General features: G+C 37.6%; 1 protein-coding gene across 4 annotated transcripts in view; it reads right to left on the reverse strand.

Moving 5' to 3' along the window:
* Positions 1 to 15,721, reverse strand: part of lpp (LIM domain containing preferred translocation partner in lipoma) — a 144,173-nt gene that overhangs the window by 81,745 nt on the left and 46,707 nt on the right. For 2 of the 4 annotated variants that reach the window (XM_051376057.1, XM_051376058.1), the window contains 2 exons: positions 14,432 to 14,631; positions 1,464 to 1,564 (listed from right to left, as the gene is read on the reverse strand). In XM_051376057.1, coding sequence (XP_051232017.1) covers positions 1,464 to 1,564; positions 14,432 to 14,627 — 297 coding nt within the window. In that variant the 5' untranslated portion in view covers positions 14,628 to 14,631. The remainder of the gene's footprint in view (positions 1 to 1,463; positions 1,565 to 14,431; positions 14,632 to 15,721) is intronic. The other 2 variants (XM_051376059.1, XM_051376060.1) reach the window with 1 other exon arrangement.

The following is a 15,721-nucleotide window of genomic DNA, read 5'->3' on the forward strand; positions in this document are numbered from 1 at the left end:
AAATTCTGTTGTTTAGTCAATTGTTATAAAATTGTAACAGCACAATTTTATAAAAACTTTTAGAACATTTTAGTTAAACGTTAAAAGCACAAGCCTTAAAAGGATGTTGGTGTCTCTAATTGCTGTTAAGAAAGCATGTGTAGTTTAGCTTCATGTTACCCGGCCAATATGAAATACTGATCTGATACTAGTGTTCTTTGTACGTGGGTTTGATATCTATATACCTAACTGTGTGGGATCATTCATCTTGGTTTTGGTAATAGATCTGGTATCATAAAAAGCAGACTGGTGAGTCCTTAGTAAAAACACTTTAATTTGACTAAAAATTCTGTGAATTTAGGAAATAAACAGTGGAAGAAAGGATTTGTGTGGAAGTTTGGGGCCTTTCTAGCCTTTTGACCACTCAAAGCGCTTTTAGACTATATGCCACATTTACACACATTCATACAGTGAAGGCCATCACAAACAGAAACTAACATTCATACACTGGTGCACGGCATTGGGAGCAATTTGGGGTTCAGTATTTGCTCAAGGACACTTTGACATGCAGCAGGAGGAGCGGGATCAAACCGTTAACCTTCTGATTAGTGGATGACCTGCTCTACCTCCTGAGCTATAGCCGCAGTAAATCCTGTCAATGACTTATTTAATATCTAACTGCTCGAGTGTCCCGTTCTATGTGTTAAGGGAAAGCAGCTCTGTTGACTAGCTCAGCCCCTTGGTTAAATAAAACCATGAAATTGAGAAGTGTAACTGTGGTTGTACTGCACCTTTTAAAATAATGTACAACTTATAGTTTACATTTAGGTCTAACGACATGGATGGACAAAGATCATGCTGCTAATCTCCAGGATGCAGTCTTGTACTGTCTATGTACAGTTTGTGTGGGAAGAGCGGTGAATTTACACGCATTGCATAACTTATTCAAATTATGTAACATTCTGTCTCCAAAGTTACAAAGGAAGCATTCATTTAGGATAGAAAACTGGTCAGATCAAATGTGGGGCTTAAGGAGGATTTTTCTTCCTGCTTACATTGAACAAAGGAATGTAAAGCACTTGGAGGATTTCGCAGCAGAGGTCAAGTGCTGAGAGTGTCAGTAAGAGCGCAGAGGCCAGATATCCCGGGAGGGACAAATGCCTGTGGGTATTATGACCAGCAAAGCAAAGAAAAGTGACCAGGCTCCACCAATAGGTGTCAGCCTTCTATCCTTCCTGCATCAGAGCTCTCAGAACTGAAGAAAGTATGTTTGTGTGTGGGTCCTTGAGTTGGGGTGGCTGGCTCCAGGCAGCATCTGGAGCTGGACGTCTCTGCAGTTGGCTGCAACTCAAATGGACAGACAGTTTTGCTGGACTTGGTGCATGAACTCAGTGTAGAGCTCGCGGCTGTCTTTGCTTTCTGTGCTGACTCTCAGAGAGTTACTGACAACCAAGAAAATGTTATGCAACAACAGTTTCTCTCACCTGATAATCGTATGAGTTCATCGGAGGAGGAGGAAAGGAACCAGAGGATGGTGGGAAACCGGTTGAGTCTTCCGCAGGTGGTGGAGGGGGAGGGTAGTCCACTGGGATGGACACACACACACAGACACAAACACACACAAACCAAGAGAAACAAAAACGGCTTATTAAATACTTCCCCTTTTTTCCTACATTCAAACTGTCACAGTTCCAACAGACACTATACCACCGAATTAACACAAAAAAGTTAATGAATAGAACTTATTTTATTCACATTTTCAGAAATGATATTAAAGAAAACTTGCAAAATAGTAAAGAAAAAGTAAAAGTAGTTGTAAAGAAAAAGTAAAAAAAAAAAAAAACACGGGGGTACAACTCTATGGTTAAAGTGAGTCATATAAACTCCTTCAGTTACATCAAAAGAAATATCTAGACAGAGAACAGTTCTGATTAAAAGTAGATAACACAGTAAGGTTACTGAGGTTACTGAGTATAAATATATGAATAGATCGGCCTGAGCTCCTGCATGCTGATCTGTAGAGAATGTGATCACACATTCCTGTGCAACCATGTGCATCCATTTAAAAAAAAAAAACATGAAAGTTTATTGTAAACCTTTTTTATTTGTGGAAGCTACAACAAATAAAAAACACATTGTGAAGAGTTGTACAGTTATGTTAGTTACCATAGCAACAAATGCTTGAATTTTACAACTTAAGACAGAAAGAAAGAAATGTTGATTGTAGCAGCTTTAATCTTCTTTCTTTTTTATATTAACAATGGATGAAATGGCTATGTGTAATGGGAAAGGGTCTGCTCAAAGTGATGAACCCACATTGAATTATCAACTAACAGCTATACAGAGCGCTTTAGAATCCTTTAGCTCTTTGTTTTGGTTTATCACTTTATTGCTTTGGTTCAGTCTCACTGCTCTCATTAGTGTCACACGTGTTTGTGTTCAGTTCAACAGAGATGCATTGCTCACTAGTGTTAGTGACTTTACGGTCCTGCAAATACTCATCAGGATCTGAATGATTATTATGGTACAGGTGTTTTAAAGTTCAATATTTAAAACACAGTAAATTAAGATAACAGTTTCTTGTTTGAAATATAATATATCATGTAGGAAAGGAAGACCAGTGTATTGAGTATTTACTTAAAGTGCACAATTTCTTAAAACCAGCATCTGTACAAAATGCTGACAAGTTTGGACTCATTTGTCTTGAAGTGTAAAATCAAATCAGACATTCGAAAGATGGTCAATACAGTTATTACAAAAAAAATGAAAGACAAATAAATGGAGTCTTGTCATCCCACGTCAGTGGATTGACACACATAATTGCAGCAATTTGGTTAACTGAGAAGCACTAATCTGGAGTAAGCATGTGTTTTTTTCCCCTGAGATTGGAAATGTAAATGTTGTGTTACAAATGGGTTAGACTAGGTGTTTGTTCTGCCAGAAGAGGAGAAACAAGCCAAATTTGTAGTTCTAAAGTCCACGCTAATCCAAGGATTGCATCCAACCACATGTTTGAGACAGGATAAGGACTAACGTGCCAAATTAAATTCTGATTTGGCTTCTCTTGGCACAGGACTTAAGACTGAATCATTTGACCATGTACTTCTAAGTACCAAACCAGACATGAGCTTTGCAAATTAAAGGCTTTTATGAGACGTAATGGGAATTTGTTCCAATGCTAGGACTTTGATGAGTCCTGTTCAGAAATTCCATTTGCTTTCCATGGCTTTTATCTGTTTTCATTAGAATCTAATTGATGTCATCAATGTAGTTTATCCAAGGCAGCTGACCAAATTAATTAAGCGTGGTTTTCAGTTGCTTCGACAAAACAGCCGAGAGAAAAAAAAGAAAGAAAGAAAGATAATGTAGCATGGTTAAAATTGGACACATGTCTGCGTCTTGAGCATTACAACATTTCAGAAATTGTGAGCATTGCATTAAACATCCCCTCTGGGTGCTCTAGGGCCTCCATGTGAATTGTTTATATAATAACCTTGTGACCTCCGCTAAAACTCCAGAGTGTAACAGCTCCTCTAAACCTCTGGGAGAGAAAATAAAATATGCTGCTCAACAACAAGGCTCTGCCCCACTCCTCCCTCCCCTCTCGCTCAGGCCCACATCCTTTTTTGCCAGAATATAAGTCACTTGTAACTTGTGGCTTACAGAGAATTAAAACATTAGGTTTCATGTACATTTCTCTCGAACATCAAAGATGTTTTGGATTTATCATTTCAGGAAACACAAGAGTTGTAAATGTTTCAGAGATGCATGTTTTATTGAAAAGGTCTTACGAGTTCTGTATGTGGAACAGTGGAAAGCAAGACTTGGAGCTGGAACAGGGGTCATTAAGGATCTTTGCTGAAAGGATCTTTCTGGTTATTTCCCTCCTCAACCTCATTTTTTGAGTACCTGTCTTTGTGACATTTTCAGTCATTTAGGATTGAAATGTGTTAATGTGCTAATGTTGAACATAGTCGCTAGTAGTGTTTATTTTCCCTGTAATCCTTCCAAGCAAAATCATTTTCTCTCATACACGCCTGCACTCAACCTTGAAGCCATTTGTGGTTGATTGAGGGTCAGCAAAGAAATAGCGATTTAATAGAAGCCCTTTCAATTAAGTGGCACATAATATTATAGCTTATTTCCATAAGTAAAATCATTCTATAACAGGAACTATCTGCACACTCATAAAAACAAAACTCCACGGCACTACTAGTGGTCCAAAGCTCTACATGGTACCTTTAATTGTTAGTTTGATGCTTTTGTCATCATTCACACACTTCCCTGTTTACTTTGCTGTCTGCTGGTCTCCTGCCATGTTCCTATCATATTGGACAAGTATTCACATTTAAAATGTACAAATGCCTACATCCAAAAACATCAAAACATCAAATAATGTTGCATTACAGCAAAACTAACCTAACTAAAAAACAGCACGCTGCATGTTTGGTGTCATGTAACCCTATATGACCGCAGGAACTATTTGAGGAACTTTTTTAGGAACTTGATATATTAATCTGCATTTCCATGGCCACAGAAACCTAGTTCCAGTTTCAGTTCCTGGGATCAATACATGCCCCCCTTAAAGCCCCACAGTAGTTCTTTCTGATAACCCGACGAGTATCAGGGTTGAATTTGCAGTACTGAACACAGCTAACTGGTCAAACATAAGCTTCCAGACTGACAGAATAACAATCATTTAGAGTATAAGCAAGCACTGGCTGCAGCTAATATTAGCATTAGGGAAGCAAATTTGGTTAATGTTAATAATATTTAAACACACTTTCTGTATGTAGCCGACTCATAGACTGGTCTAAAAAAAGAGTGAGATAAAGGGAGAGTAAGTGACAAGCAACTCAACTTATTTCCTTTTTTTTAAAAAATATGGTTCCATATTAAAAGCAGAAAATAACCAGAACTTTCCAAAACATGGTGGTTTTTTTTAAATATTACGAAATCAGTGAAAATCTGAAAAAAAACATCTACATACTGAAAAAACCTCTAAACACATATTCAAATATTACAAAGATATATGTGTTTTCTTCCAACTTTTCTACTTCTCTTTCTTAAAACGCACGCAAACACGCACGCACGCACGCACACACACACACACACACCCACCCACCCACACACACACCCGCACACACACACACACACACACACACACACACAAACGCACACACACACACACACACACGCATGCATGCAATAGTGGTGATGTTAAATTTGAACACTTTGTGGATCTATTTTGCATCTTTTTCACCCTGTTTCAAACCAACCAGTACAGGTCCCTCACTGGCTTCCCACACAGCCAACTGTGTTTATTTAAAAATTTGACCAAGCCAGAGGCACCATCTCCAGGGATCAATCCCTGGGTCCACAAAAAACTTGAACTATGCGGCCAATATTTCTTCTATTTCTAATAAATCTGAAATCAGCACGTGTTTGAGGTGTTAAGCACTTTCTGTTCTGCGGGTTTGCGCCATGCTTATGCTGTCAGGCTTTAAAGCAGTGTGAACTAGGCAGAGTGAGAACGGCTTCAGTGCTGTGAATGAAGCTGGCTCCATTTGTGACAATAGGGAGTTGAAAGCTCCAAGTGAGCACTAATGAGAGAAGCAGCAGGAAGACCTACTTAATACGACAACTTCCCCTCTCTTTATTGAGCAATTACTTTTAAGTAGCTTCTTTGTGAACAAGGAATCCTAATCAGTGATTAAAGTTATTTGAGAGGCCATAAGAGGTATAATTGGTTATCGGGAACCAGAGTATTGTTAAGGGGAAGATAAAAGGGTGGAGATGGATCCAGCTGTGACACTGGGACTAATATTAAACTTTGTTTTTCAAGTAAGTGGTACATTTATAAAACACATCAAGTACTGTATATAACTAATGACAGACAGCTGTGATAATCGTATACATCCATGTCTATGTGTAAAGGCTTTGAAATTATGGATTGTGTTATAAAAAATAAAAAAAAAAAAGAAATACCATTAGTTTGGTAGGGAGGAAAAAAACCCACTGCAGGTCTATTTTTAAGTAGTTCTGCTCTGTGGTACAGATTAGTATATTCTATGGGGGCTGAAGGTTGAGCATATGTTTACAGATTTACACATGTACAATATTATCAGAGTTACACGTATGTCCGCGTCGGCCATCTGCTCTTTATAGACTTAGGACAAAGCCCAGCACAACTGCCTTTCTCATAATGCATCCAACATTTCCCTGAAGGAAAGTGTTTGCAGAAGAAAGAGCAGACCAGATAAAACTAAAGAAACCTCAAACAGGGAGTTACTATAAAAAAAAAAATTAAAAAAAACCACACCATGTTTGCCTGTGTGTTTGGGTGCACGGAACATAAATTATATCCCACAATCTGATCTTGATTTATTGCTGAAAGCTTGAGGTGCTGGTATCTGTTAGTATTCATTAGCCAAAATAACGGCAGGGGAGTGAGATAGTGTGGGTCCACGTGTCACGTGACAGCTCTACTTGCATCAAAGTGTTGGAATGTTTAGTTAAAAAGGTACAGTACAGTACCTGACCCCTAAAATCTAAATTGTTCATTGTTTTAAATTTGCACAAACCTGAAGGAATCTGCATTAAAAAGTAAAGAAAACCTGAGAAGTGGCTTTACTTTATTCAGTAGCAAAAATCCATAATCCCTTCCAGACAAAATGGACAAAGTGTTTTAAGTCCTGGGTGTCAGTCCACATGCTTTATCTCCACATACCCGTTCCAAATGTGCTGTGGCAGAGGTTGAGAGCACATTGTTTTGACATAATTATGGAGCCATTTTATTCCATCTTCCGCTGGAGAAGAGCAGCTGAGCCTTGCGCTTAATTAGCATGATATGTGTAGAAGAGTGATTTATGACTTCATTTGGTTTAGAGATGCAAGGGAGGGATTTGAGGTCTTTGGAGATATACTTGTTTTAAGTGTAAAGGAGCAGACCAAAATTGGCTTCTGCTACTCTAAAGAGAATTCCCATGGGAGGAAAATTCAGATCAGGAACAATAGACGGATTATGTTTTGTATGAAAGCAAAGAAACAAATACTGTGAAAGGGTGAATGGTTTGAAGCCAGAGTTGGCCTCTTTATCTGAAAAGTTGAAACAATTAGTGCCTCAAAATGCGATGTTAGCAAGGTTTGCTGATGAGTGAAAGTGTGATTCATCAAAGGCAGAGAGGGAAGCGTGGCTGTCATTTCTTATAAACAAATGGGAGAGAGAGTAAATGAAGCCAGTCAAATGTCACTGCTGTGTAAACTCAGCCAGTTTCATAACATGAAACCTTTCCAAGCAGCTTCTGCCACGCTGAGAATCTACTGTAAACTTAAAGCCAGTAATTCAGTATGTGATGTAACAGGCCATACATCAACTTTGAACATATATCGCACGGCTTTATAACCTTTTAACATGACATGTTTGTGAGGGTATTCCCGTGCTGACAAGTACAGTTCCAGAGTGTAAATGGGGACATTTAAACATAATTATCATTTAATGGATACTTAATGTTATTTATTACATGTCTTAATTGCTTGATGGAGGACACTTTCATAGGGTTTTTTAACTGTAGCAACTGAGATGTTATCAAATAGCTTTGAAGATCATATATAAGAGCTGTTAATGGTATAAAGTATGTAATGTACACACTACACATCACATACTCAGATACTGGTACCAAGAAATGTCGGAATCTGTATCACCATAACATAGTTTGTCCACCAGTGAGCACTACATGGTTTTCAACTGTACTCCTGCTCAGCACATACCTTGGTCACAATCTAAAAAAATAATAATATATATATATATATATATATATAGTAATATAAATGATGATTACACTGTAGCTATTGTGCATATTTCTGTATTTTTTTAAGAGTCTCGTCTTTATTGAAAAAAGGAGCAAATTTTGATGCTGGTTAAAAAATAAAAAGGTCATATATAGCCACATCTTAAGTTAACATTAGCAAAACGCTAGCAAACTAGCTAACTAACAAATTATGTAAATTAGCTGGCTAGTTAGCTAGCATTTGGCTAACATCAGCCAACTTAAGATGTGACTATATATGTCGCGTTTATCTTTTAACCCTCTTCAAAAGTTGCTCGTCTTTTCCATATGCACGCACCAAGTCCACAGCGGTTGTGAGTACAGGAAAAGTTGACCGAGGTTCTGACAAAGGTTTGTTCAACTGAGGACAAAGCAAAAAGGGGAGGGACTTAAGAATGGTCAAAGTGGGAGCTACTGAGCTATACAAACTAGCTCCTGCTCAGAAAGTGGACGCTAAAGTTAAAGCTAACACAAATTCCCATTAGACAATACTTGTTGGTCATGTTATACCTGCTGTGTACTCATTTGCCGTCTCTCTTTCATTTGTCAGTTTGTGGTTTTTTGTTTATGTTATGAGTTTATAAAAAAAATACCATCGGCCAATATATGTAATCACATGTATTTAAAATCTCGAATATCAACGTCAGTATCAGCCTTCTTGTTGAGCGACACAGTGTCAGTACTGTATATTTTACATTGCTTATCACACAATTCGTTTGAAATCTTACTCAGCATTCAAACTTCCTTTGATTATTTAGACACCACTTTGAAAGAACAGACAGGATATGGAGAAATGTTTTTTCACAATGCGACGATAAGTACGAATTAGAGAAGTGAAATGTCTCATTCTGTCTGCATGAGAACCAGCAACAGATGAAATGTTATACAATGCAGACAAAAAGTTAGACACTGTAAAAGACATCACGAGAACAAAGAAAACAACATATAAACTTTGAAGCACAGATGAAAAGAATCACACAGTTCACTGATACCGACTTTACACACACACTGCAGACAAAATACAACAAGTAGTTGAAGTGTTCTACTTAGATAAAAGTGTCCTTTGTATTCGCTCAGAGCATGAGCCTGTGGTTTCTATGGGGACACTTACACACTCATTGGTGGATTTCCTGTAAATTCTCCTGGTGACACCCGTGAGGGACTCTGACATAACAACCGGTAGTCAGTTTGCCTCTGGCCAGTCAAGCAGGGAGGAATAAAAACAGCTTATGCACATGTTCGACACTTTTGAACTGCTCTGAGCAAACAATTAGCGGGTTTCTGGAAACTTAGTGTGAAAAGTTTGTTCAAAAACAGCGCTTCTCGGATGTTTGGAACTTTCACTATGATTACCTCGCTACAAAAAACTTATTAGCCTTCGTGACAAGCAGCCAAGACATTATGAGACAAAACACCATGTTACCGTCACAAAATGACTTCAGTATCAGGTTACGTTGTTTGGAGGCTTTTGAAAAAGAAAATGCAAAATATTAAGTTACAGATTTCCATCAGATATTATAATATTCTGAATGCAGTGGTTAAAGATGACTCATTCCAGTGTGAATCATTTGCTTTTGGTGTCCAACACTCTTTCATCACACCATACAAATATTTACATTCACTTCATACAGAAAAATAAATCCCCATTCAAACACTTGACTGAAATCATTCTAAACAGACATTTGAAGAAACTGTGTGAACTACTGTATAGCAAAGATAAAAGTAGTAAATTAAACAATAATGCAAGGAAGGCAGGAGCTTAAGATTTCTCTAAAAATATTGATTAGGAAGTCAAGAGCATTTAATAAAAGGCAAGGAGAAACAGAAACTGAATCTTCAGCCTGTTTCAGGATTATGACCTCTGTCCTCGACATCACGTTTAACACTCTGTTGTCATGCGTGGTTTACACTGAAACAGAGAAGAGCAGCGTGCAGACTCCAACTAGTCATCAGTCAGCACGTGCTGATCCATGCAGACAGCTGCACAGAAATGCAATAACGCGTGGAAAATATCTGATCAATGATATCATTTCTATGAGTTTAAATCAAAACAAGTAGGATGTCAAGCTAGAAAGTAAGCTGCTAGCATAGAACAGGGATGTGAGGTCCCTTTTTTTACAACAGGGTTCAAGGAAGGCTGGTTTATACCACAGTGCATTGCACCTGTTACATCCTCCAATAACATGAAGGCTTTTTAACGGTTTTTCAAAGCTTGACAGCATACAGTAAATGACACACTGTTGTCAATACTGTTTTAACACAACTGAAGGCGTTAAGCTTCAGAAAGGTAGTTTTTATTGCAGGGCTATTGCACTGGATTGCACTACGTTGTATTCAGGATATTTTGTCCATTTCTCACACAGTGAGTTGCAGAGCTCCTCCTGATCTAATCACACATCTACTACATTCATATCAGTGTACATTTAAAATTCCCTAAAACTTGCCAAAACACAGGAAAAAAAATCGAAGTTCAGATGTTGCAGGAAAGAACGTGTAGAAAAGAAGTGGAGCTCTGGCTGCTCTACATGGTAACAATCGCCTTCATAAAGCAATCATGACCTTCCTACAGTACATGTACCATGTGAGATCAACTTAAATCCTAAAGTCTGATCTGTTGTAAGGAATTTTGAGTGAGGGGGTCACCGTCTGAGACCCGTATGTCTTTCACTTCCTCCTGCTGGGGCTTTTAATCAGAACAAGTTCTCTAAAAAAAGAAATCTGAGGGCAGACCTTGCTGAATGTGTACCGCCCCGTCTGCACTGGCTTCTTTGTCCCCACAATAAACATCGGACTGCTCATTCCAGCCCTGATACTGGCCTCTGCTAGACAAAAGGACAGTGAGGCACTGTGCCAAATTGACTCGTCCCTAATTTTTATGCTAATCCTCAATTTTACATCAGACAGTCCCCACATTTGATATAAAAGATATTAAATAAATAAATACAGAGAGACCCAGATAATCTGTTCATAAAGACGTCTTATCCTTTGACAAGTGGAGATGTCTGCTGATGGCTTTACGTATTTGCATGTTAAAAATGCTGACAACAACCAATCAGCAGTGTCTTTATTAAAATTAATGTTTTAATGAAAAATAATGCTGTAGCAGCCTCAAAGACAGAGGATTTCACCACTTGAATTTTCACTACAAGATGCTGCAACCTACAGGGAATTACATAGGCGCAATAAGATAATGTTAAAATCAACCCTGATAACAGTTATTAATTAGTGTTTCCTCCATATTTCCTTTTTCAATCAAGTGTATAGTTGACCTCAACTGAATCTTTATGAGGAAAGATTCTAAGCACTACCCAGTTTATGTAATTACTGTCACAGTCAGCGTGAACAGTGAGATAGAATAGAAAAAGTGGGATTAACCGTTTTTTCTCAAGTCACAGAGGTCAGGAGATAATAACAATGTAACTCTTGTATGACTGAATTCATAAAACTAAAACATTTACATTACAAAGTACAGCATTACAACAATTATATAATCTACAAATGTATCCCGACCCTTTTTATATTGTTTCATTAATCCTCTTAATACCCAGACAATGATTAATTGTGCAAAATAAGACAGTGGCAACGGGTCTAGATTAAATGTTTTGCAGTAAAAGGACATTTTGGAATTACAAGGCTTTAATAATTGCACAAATCATCAACTGGGAATAAAACTTTATTTGCTAAAAATATGTGGCCAGAGTTAATGTCAATACAAAGAGGTAAAGGGTTCATTTTGTTTTTCTTCTGTGTTTCGTATTCTAATATTGTTTAATTTAATATACTGCAGACAAAAGCCTGTGTCCTGTCTGAGTCTGTCACAATAATGTATCTAGTATGTTTTCACTGTGGGCCAAGCTGACCAAATAGGAAGCTTTTAAACCACATTTAATTCAGGACAACTTTAACATCAGCACCAGTGATGTTCTTTTTTTCCCTCCTTGGTGGGCAGAACTCAAACAGAAGCCGTCTAAGAACTTTTATTTTTTTACAAAACTAACATCTGGAGTACCAGACAGGTCCACAACTCTAACCACAAACCCCCACAGACAGCAGTGTTTTCAACCTGACAGTGTGCTCACTGCTTGCTGAATTTCATAACCGTTTCCCCTGTTTTGGAAATCTAGGGCTCTCAGGGGGTTTGAGGGTAGAGGTTTAGATAATGTTCACATCACAACACACCAGATGGGGAGGAGGGAGGTACAGTATATGGACGGGTGTCATGTTCTACCTTCACTGTAACAACTTTGTGAGCAAGAAGATTTAACACAAATAAACTGCACTCAATAGTAATGCCTATGTTTTTTTGTAGAAAGAAAGAATGAATGAATGAATGAATGAATGAATGAATGAATGAATGTATAAAAAATTATGAAGTAAAATAATAAAAATAGTCAATCATAATCACAGAGATACAGGGAATTTATATTTCTTTACACTAAGTTGTGTATTGTTTTCCTATAAACTGCTAGTCATATGCAAAAACGAAGCATGAATGACTGTAAAAATATTTTTAGCAAATAGAGAGTGGTTTCTCTTAATTTACATAGATCATCCCTTCATTGTGTTTCCTTGAGTCATGTTTCTGAACAGAAAAATACGGCCATATGCTAACAATGAAACACACACTTTATTTCTTTACTTGTCCGAAGAAGCTTTTACATATTATATCTTACAATATGAGCCTGTCTCTCATCAGATATTACTCATCAACGGTGATTTTGGATACAGTTGTTGCACTGTGGAGTCATATCTGTCTCATGTAAAACAGATACAGATACAGTTACGCTCCGTAAAGCACAGCCGCTGTGTTTGCTAAACTAATTCTGCATTATTTTAAATCATCTTTGTCTGACATCTAAACCTTAATAATGCAAGACTGTGACCCTATTGCAATGGAACAAACACTAATAATAAGGTTACATGTACAAATAATAATCTTGAAACTATTAGTGAATGTGTTTATTACAGATTAACTGCAGCACTAGAACCTTTTTCATACAAACAGACCATCAGCTCCCAAGGGGCCTAAAAGAGGCGACAAGACAAGACTTCCTGAACTCACACATGACTGCAAACCACAGTACTTGCACTGCATGTTTATTAGAAATTAGGCGTGCAACCAGGCCTCTGTCACAATTAACATCTAGAACTTTAACAATGTAAAGTAGCATGAGCCAGAGTTCATCACGGGTGAATTTTAACTTCATTCAAACGTGTAATATGTAATATCTGCCACTATGTATGTACTCAAAACAATAACAAAAGATGTGGTTATTTGGGATAATGTAAGCCTAACGTTTTTAGACATTTTAATGCAGAAATGTTACATATTTAAATCTATACATCCTAGCCACAGAGGACCCCGTACCTTATTGACCACTCAGAAACATGCGTGTCACAGCACCAGTAGCTGTTGCTGCTGTGAGCAGGTTCTGTAAAGCTTTCTAGAGGTGTGTTCAGACTGAACATGAAGCAAATTTTTTTTAGAGGTTGCACAGCTGAATACACAGTCAATGCAAAGATGTGAGTGTGAGTGGGAAGCAAAACTTCATCAGCAAAATGTGCAGTTGTGGCTTTATGGCTCCACTTGATAAATGTACAGAGGCAAGACAGATAACCCAGTGACAAATAAGAAAGTACTGTAGTTCCTGGTGAATTATGATATTAGTCAGAGTCTTGGCTGCCACATAAAAACACACAGCCACACGTGATTGGCCTATATGTACTATACTAGTCGCAGTTTAATAACAAGACAAAAATTAATTTTGCTTTCAGTCAGAAAACAACTCAGATTTTCTCGTAACTGATAAAAGTGGGCCAAAAACAGGATCCGTGTTGCAATAAACTAGAATTACACTTGCCTCTATTTAAGGGTGGATGATCAATATTACCATGTTGTGTTTCAGTGCCTTGTTATGCTTCGCATTCTCCAGCTCTTTTTTACATTATTCACTGCTTCTCTATGTTTTGCAGGTGCTGGAGAAAGCTTTGGTGAGGTCTGACCAAACACACGTTATACTGTGAAAATATATTAGTCTATGAAAAACCAATATTAAAATACTATGCTATCCGGCAAATAAAAGGTGATATGTATTCCTTATACAAATATGTTAAACATTACTTTTGTTTATAATAATATAATAGTTCTGTAAGAATATGGACAAATTAAGGAATATGGTTGGGCTGTTTTAAAGTGAAATACAGTTTGACATTTGAAGTTGGGGTTTTGTGCTGATTTAAAATCAGTCTGTTGTAGACAGAAGGACTACTCACAATCAATACAATGACATTGCTACTCAAGTTCACTTGTTCCTGAGGGAAAGCTGTGGAATTCATTGTTTGAAGTAATGGTTGATATTCGTAATGTGGGAGGTTCTGGGCATTTTGGGCCTGGTCTGATCGTCACGCTGTTAACACAGTGAAGACACTGACTGTGAGACACAAATGACATGCTACAGATAAACTCCAGCTAGCTAGAAGGCTGTTCTTAATATAATAATATTAAATATAAATGCTAGACACACAGAGGAGGCCAGTCCAATCTGTGTCTAAAGTGACAGTATAAAGGTTTAACCTGAAATTGCTTGATATGTGTGATTTAGTGCTTTCTGTTGTGTTGTTACCTGCACTGTCAGAGTGGGTGGGTTCTCCCATCTGTTTGTAAGGGTTGAACTTGGGCTTCGGTGCGACCACAGGGGCAAATTTCTTGGGTGCCTGCTGCTGCGAGATGGAAATGCTCGCACTACCCAAAGACGGAGTAGTCTCCATCCTAGCAGTCACCTGTCCTGTCTGGTCGTTACTGTTCACTGGGTTCCACATGGTTCTGATGAAGAAAGACAAGGTTGGCATAATGTCAGTCAACATAGGTGATGGAGACTGTCTGAAACCACTAAAAAGCCTTTACAGCTAAGGTCAAAAATGACCTTAACTTTGGATCACAATAGGATGAAGTGTTTTCAGTTTAAAAGTACTGCCAGCTGGAATCATTGGTAGAAATGATACATAATCTGTTTCTTCAAGTACAGAGACTTCAGTGATGTTGCCAGTGAAGTACGAGGCCCGTAAAAAACAGCCTCCTAAGCCAAACTGCAGCAGTCCCTAGAACAGTCATATCCTTTGGTAGATTAGTATTTAACTGCAAACTGCAAAAATGACCACTTTGCTTAAAATAATACACATAATTATTATTAATAAAAGTAAGTTGCTTTATATCCAAACTGACATGCAGCAAAATGCCACAGGTTGCACTCAAACCCATGGGATCACAATCTCATATTCAATATAGAATTCAAAATTAGAACATTTAAAAACTAATGTATTTGTATTCACTTATGAATCCAACTTTTGTTTGATTTTATGAAAAAACGGACCACAGACGTAAATTGATTTTGATATTTAATGTGTCAGTTTGCGTGACCAGGGAATTCCTGACTTCTGTGTCTTGCCCTCGATACACTTGCATGTGGTAAATAAACTTGGGCGATGGCGGTACCTGATTTAATGTAATGATAATGAGCTTGAACAACAACAAAATACGTGTTTTGTTGTTAATTTTGACAAATAAAAAATGAGGCTAAATTTGCAGCACACACTAACTCACTGTTTGCGTGTACTGGGACAGGACTGGGAACGCTTTAGAACTTGCTTGAGAATCCATCAATTTTTAAGATTTCTTCAGTATCAGAGTAATTCAGTTAGAGTTGTCAGTACATGGTACACAGCATAAAATCAACTGTTAATAGTTAATTCAACAAACTTACTTTCAAAATGTATACATAAAACAGGGCTCAGGTTGCTGCCCACAGTTTAACTCATTGTATCCATGGAAGCATTATATTTCCTGTTTCTTGTCTGCGTACATGTAGACTTTTCCAAAATACCTAAAACAAAAACACTTATATTGATGTTCAAGC

This window comes from Dicentrarchus labrax, unplaced genomic scaffold, assembly GCF_905237075.1.
Source record: "Dicentrarchus labrax unplaced genomic scaffold, dlabrax2021, whole genome shotgun sequence".
NCBI classification, from domain to species: Eukaryota; Metazoa; Chordata; class Actinopteri; family Moronidae; genus Dicentrarchus; species Dicentrarchus labrax.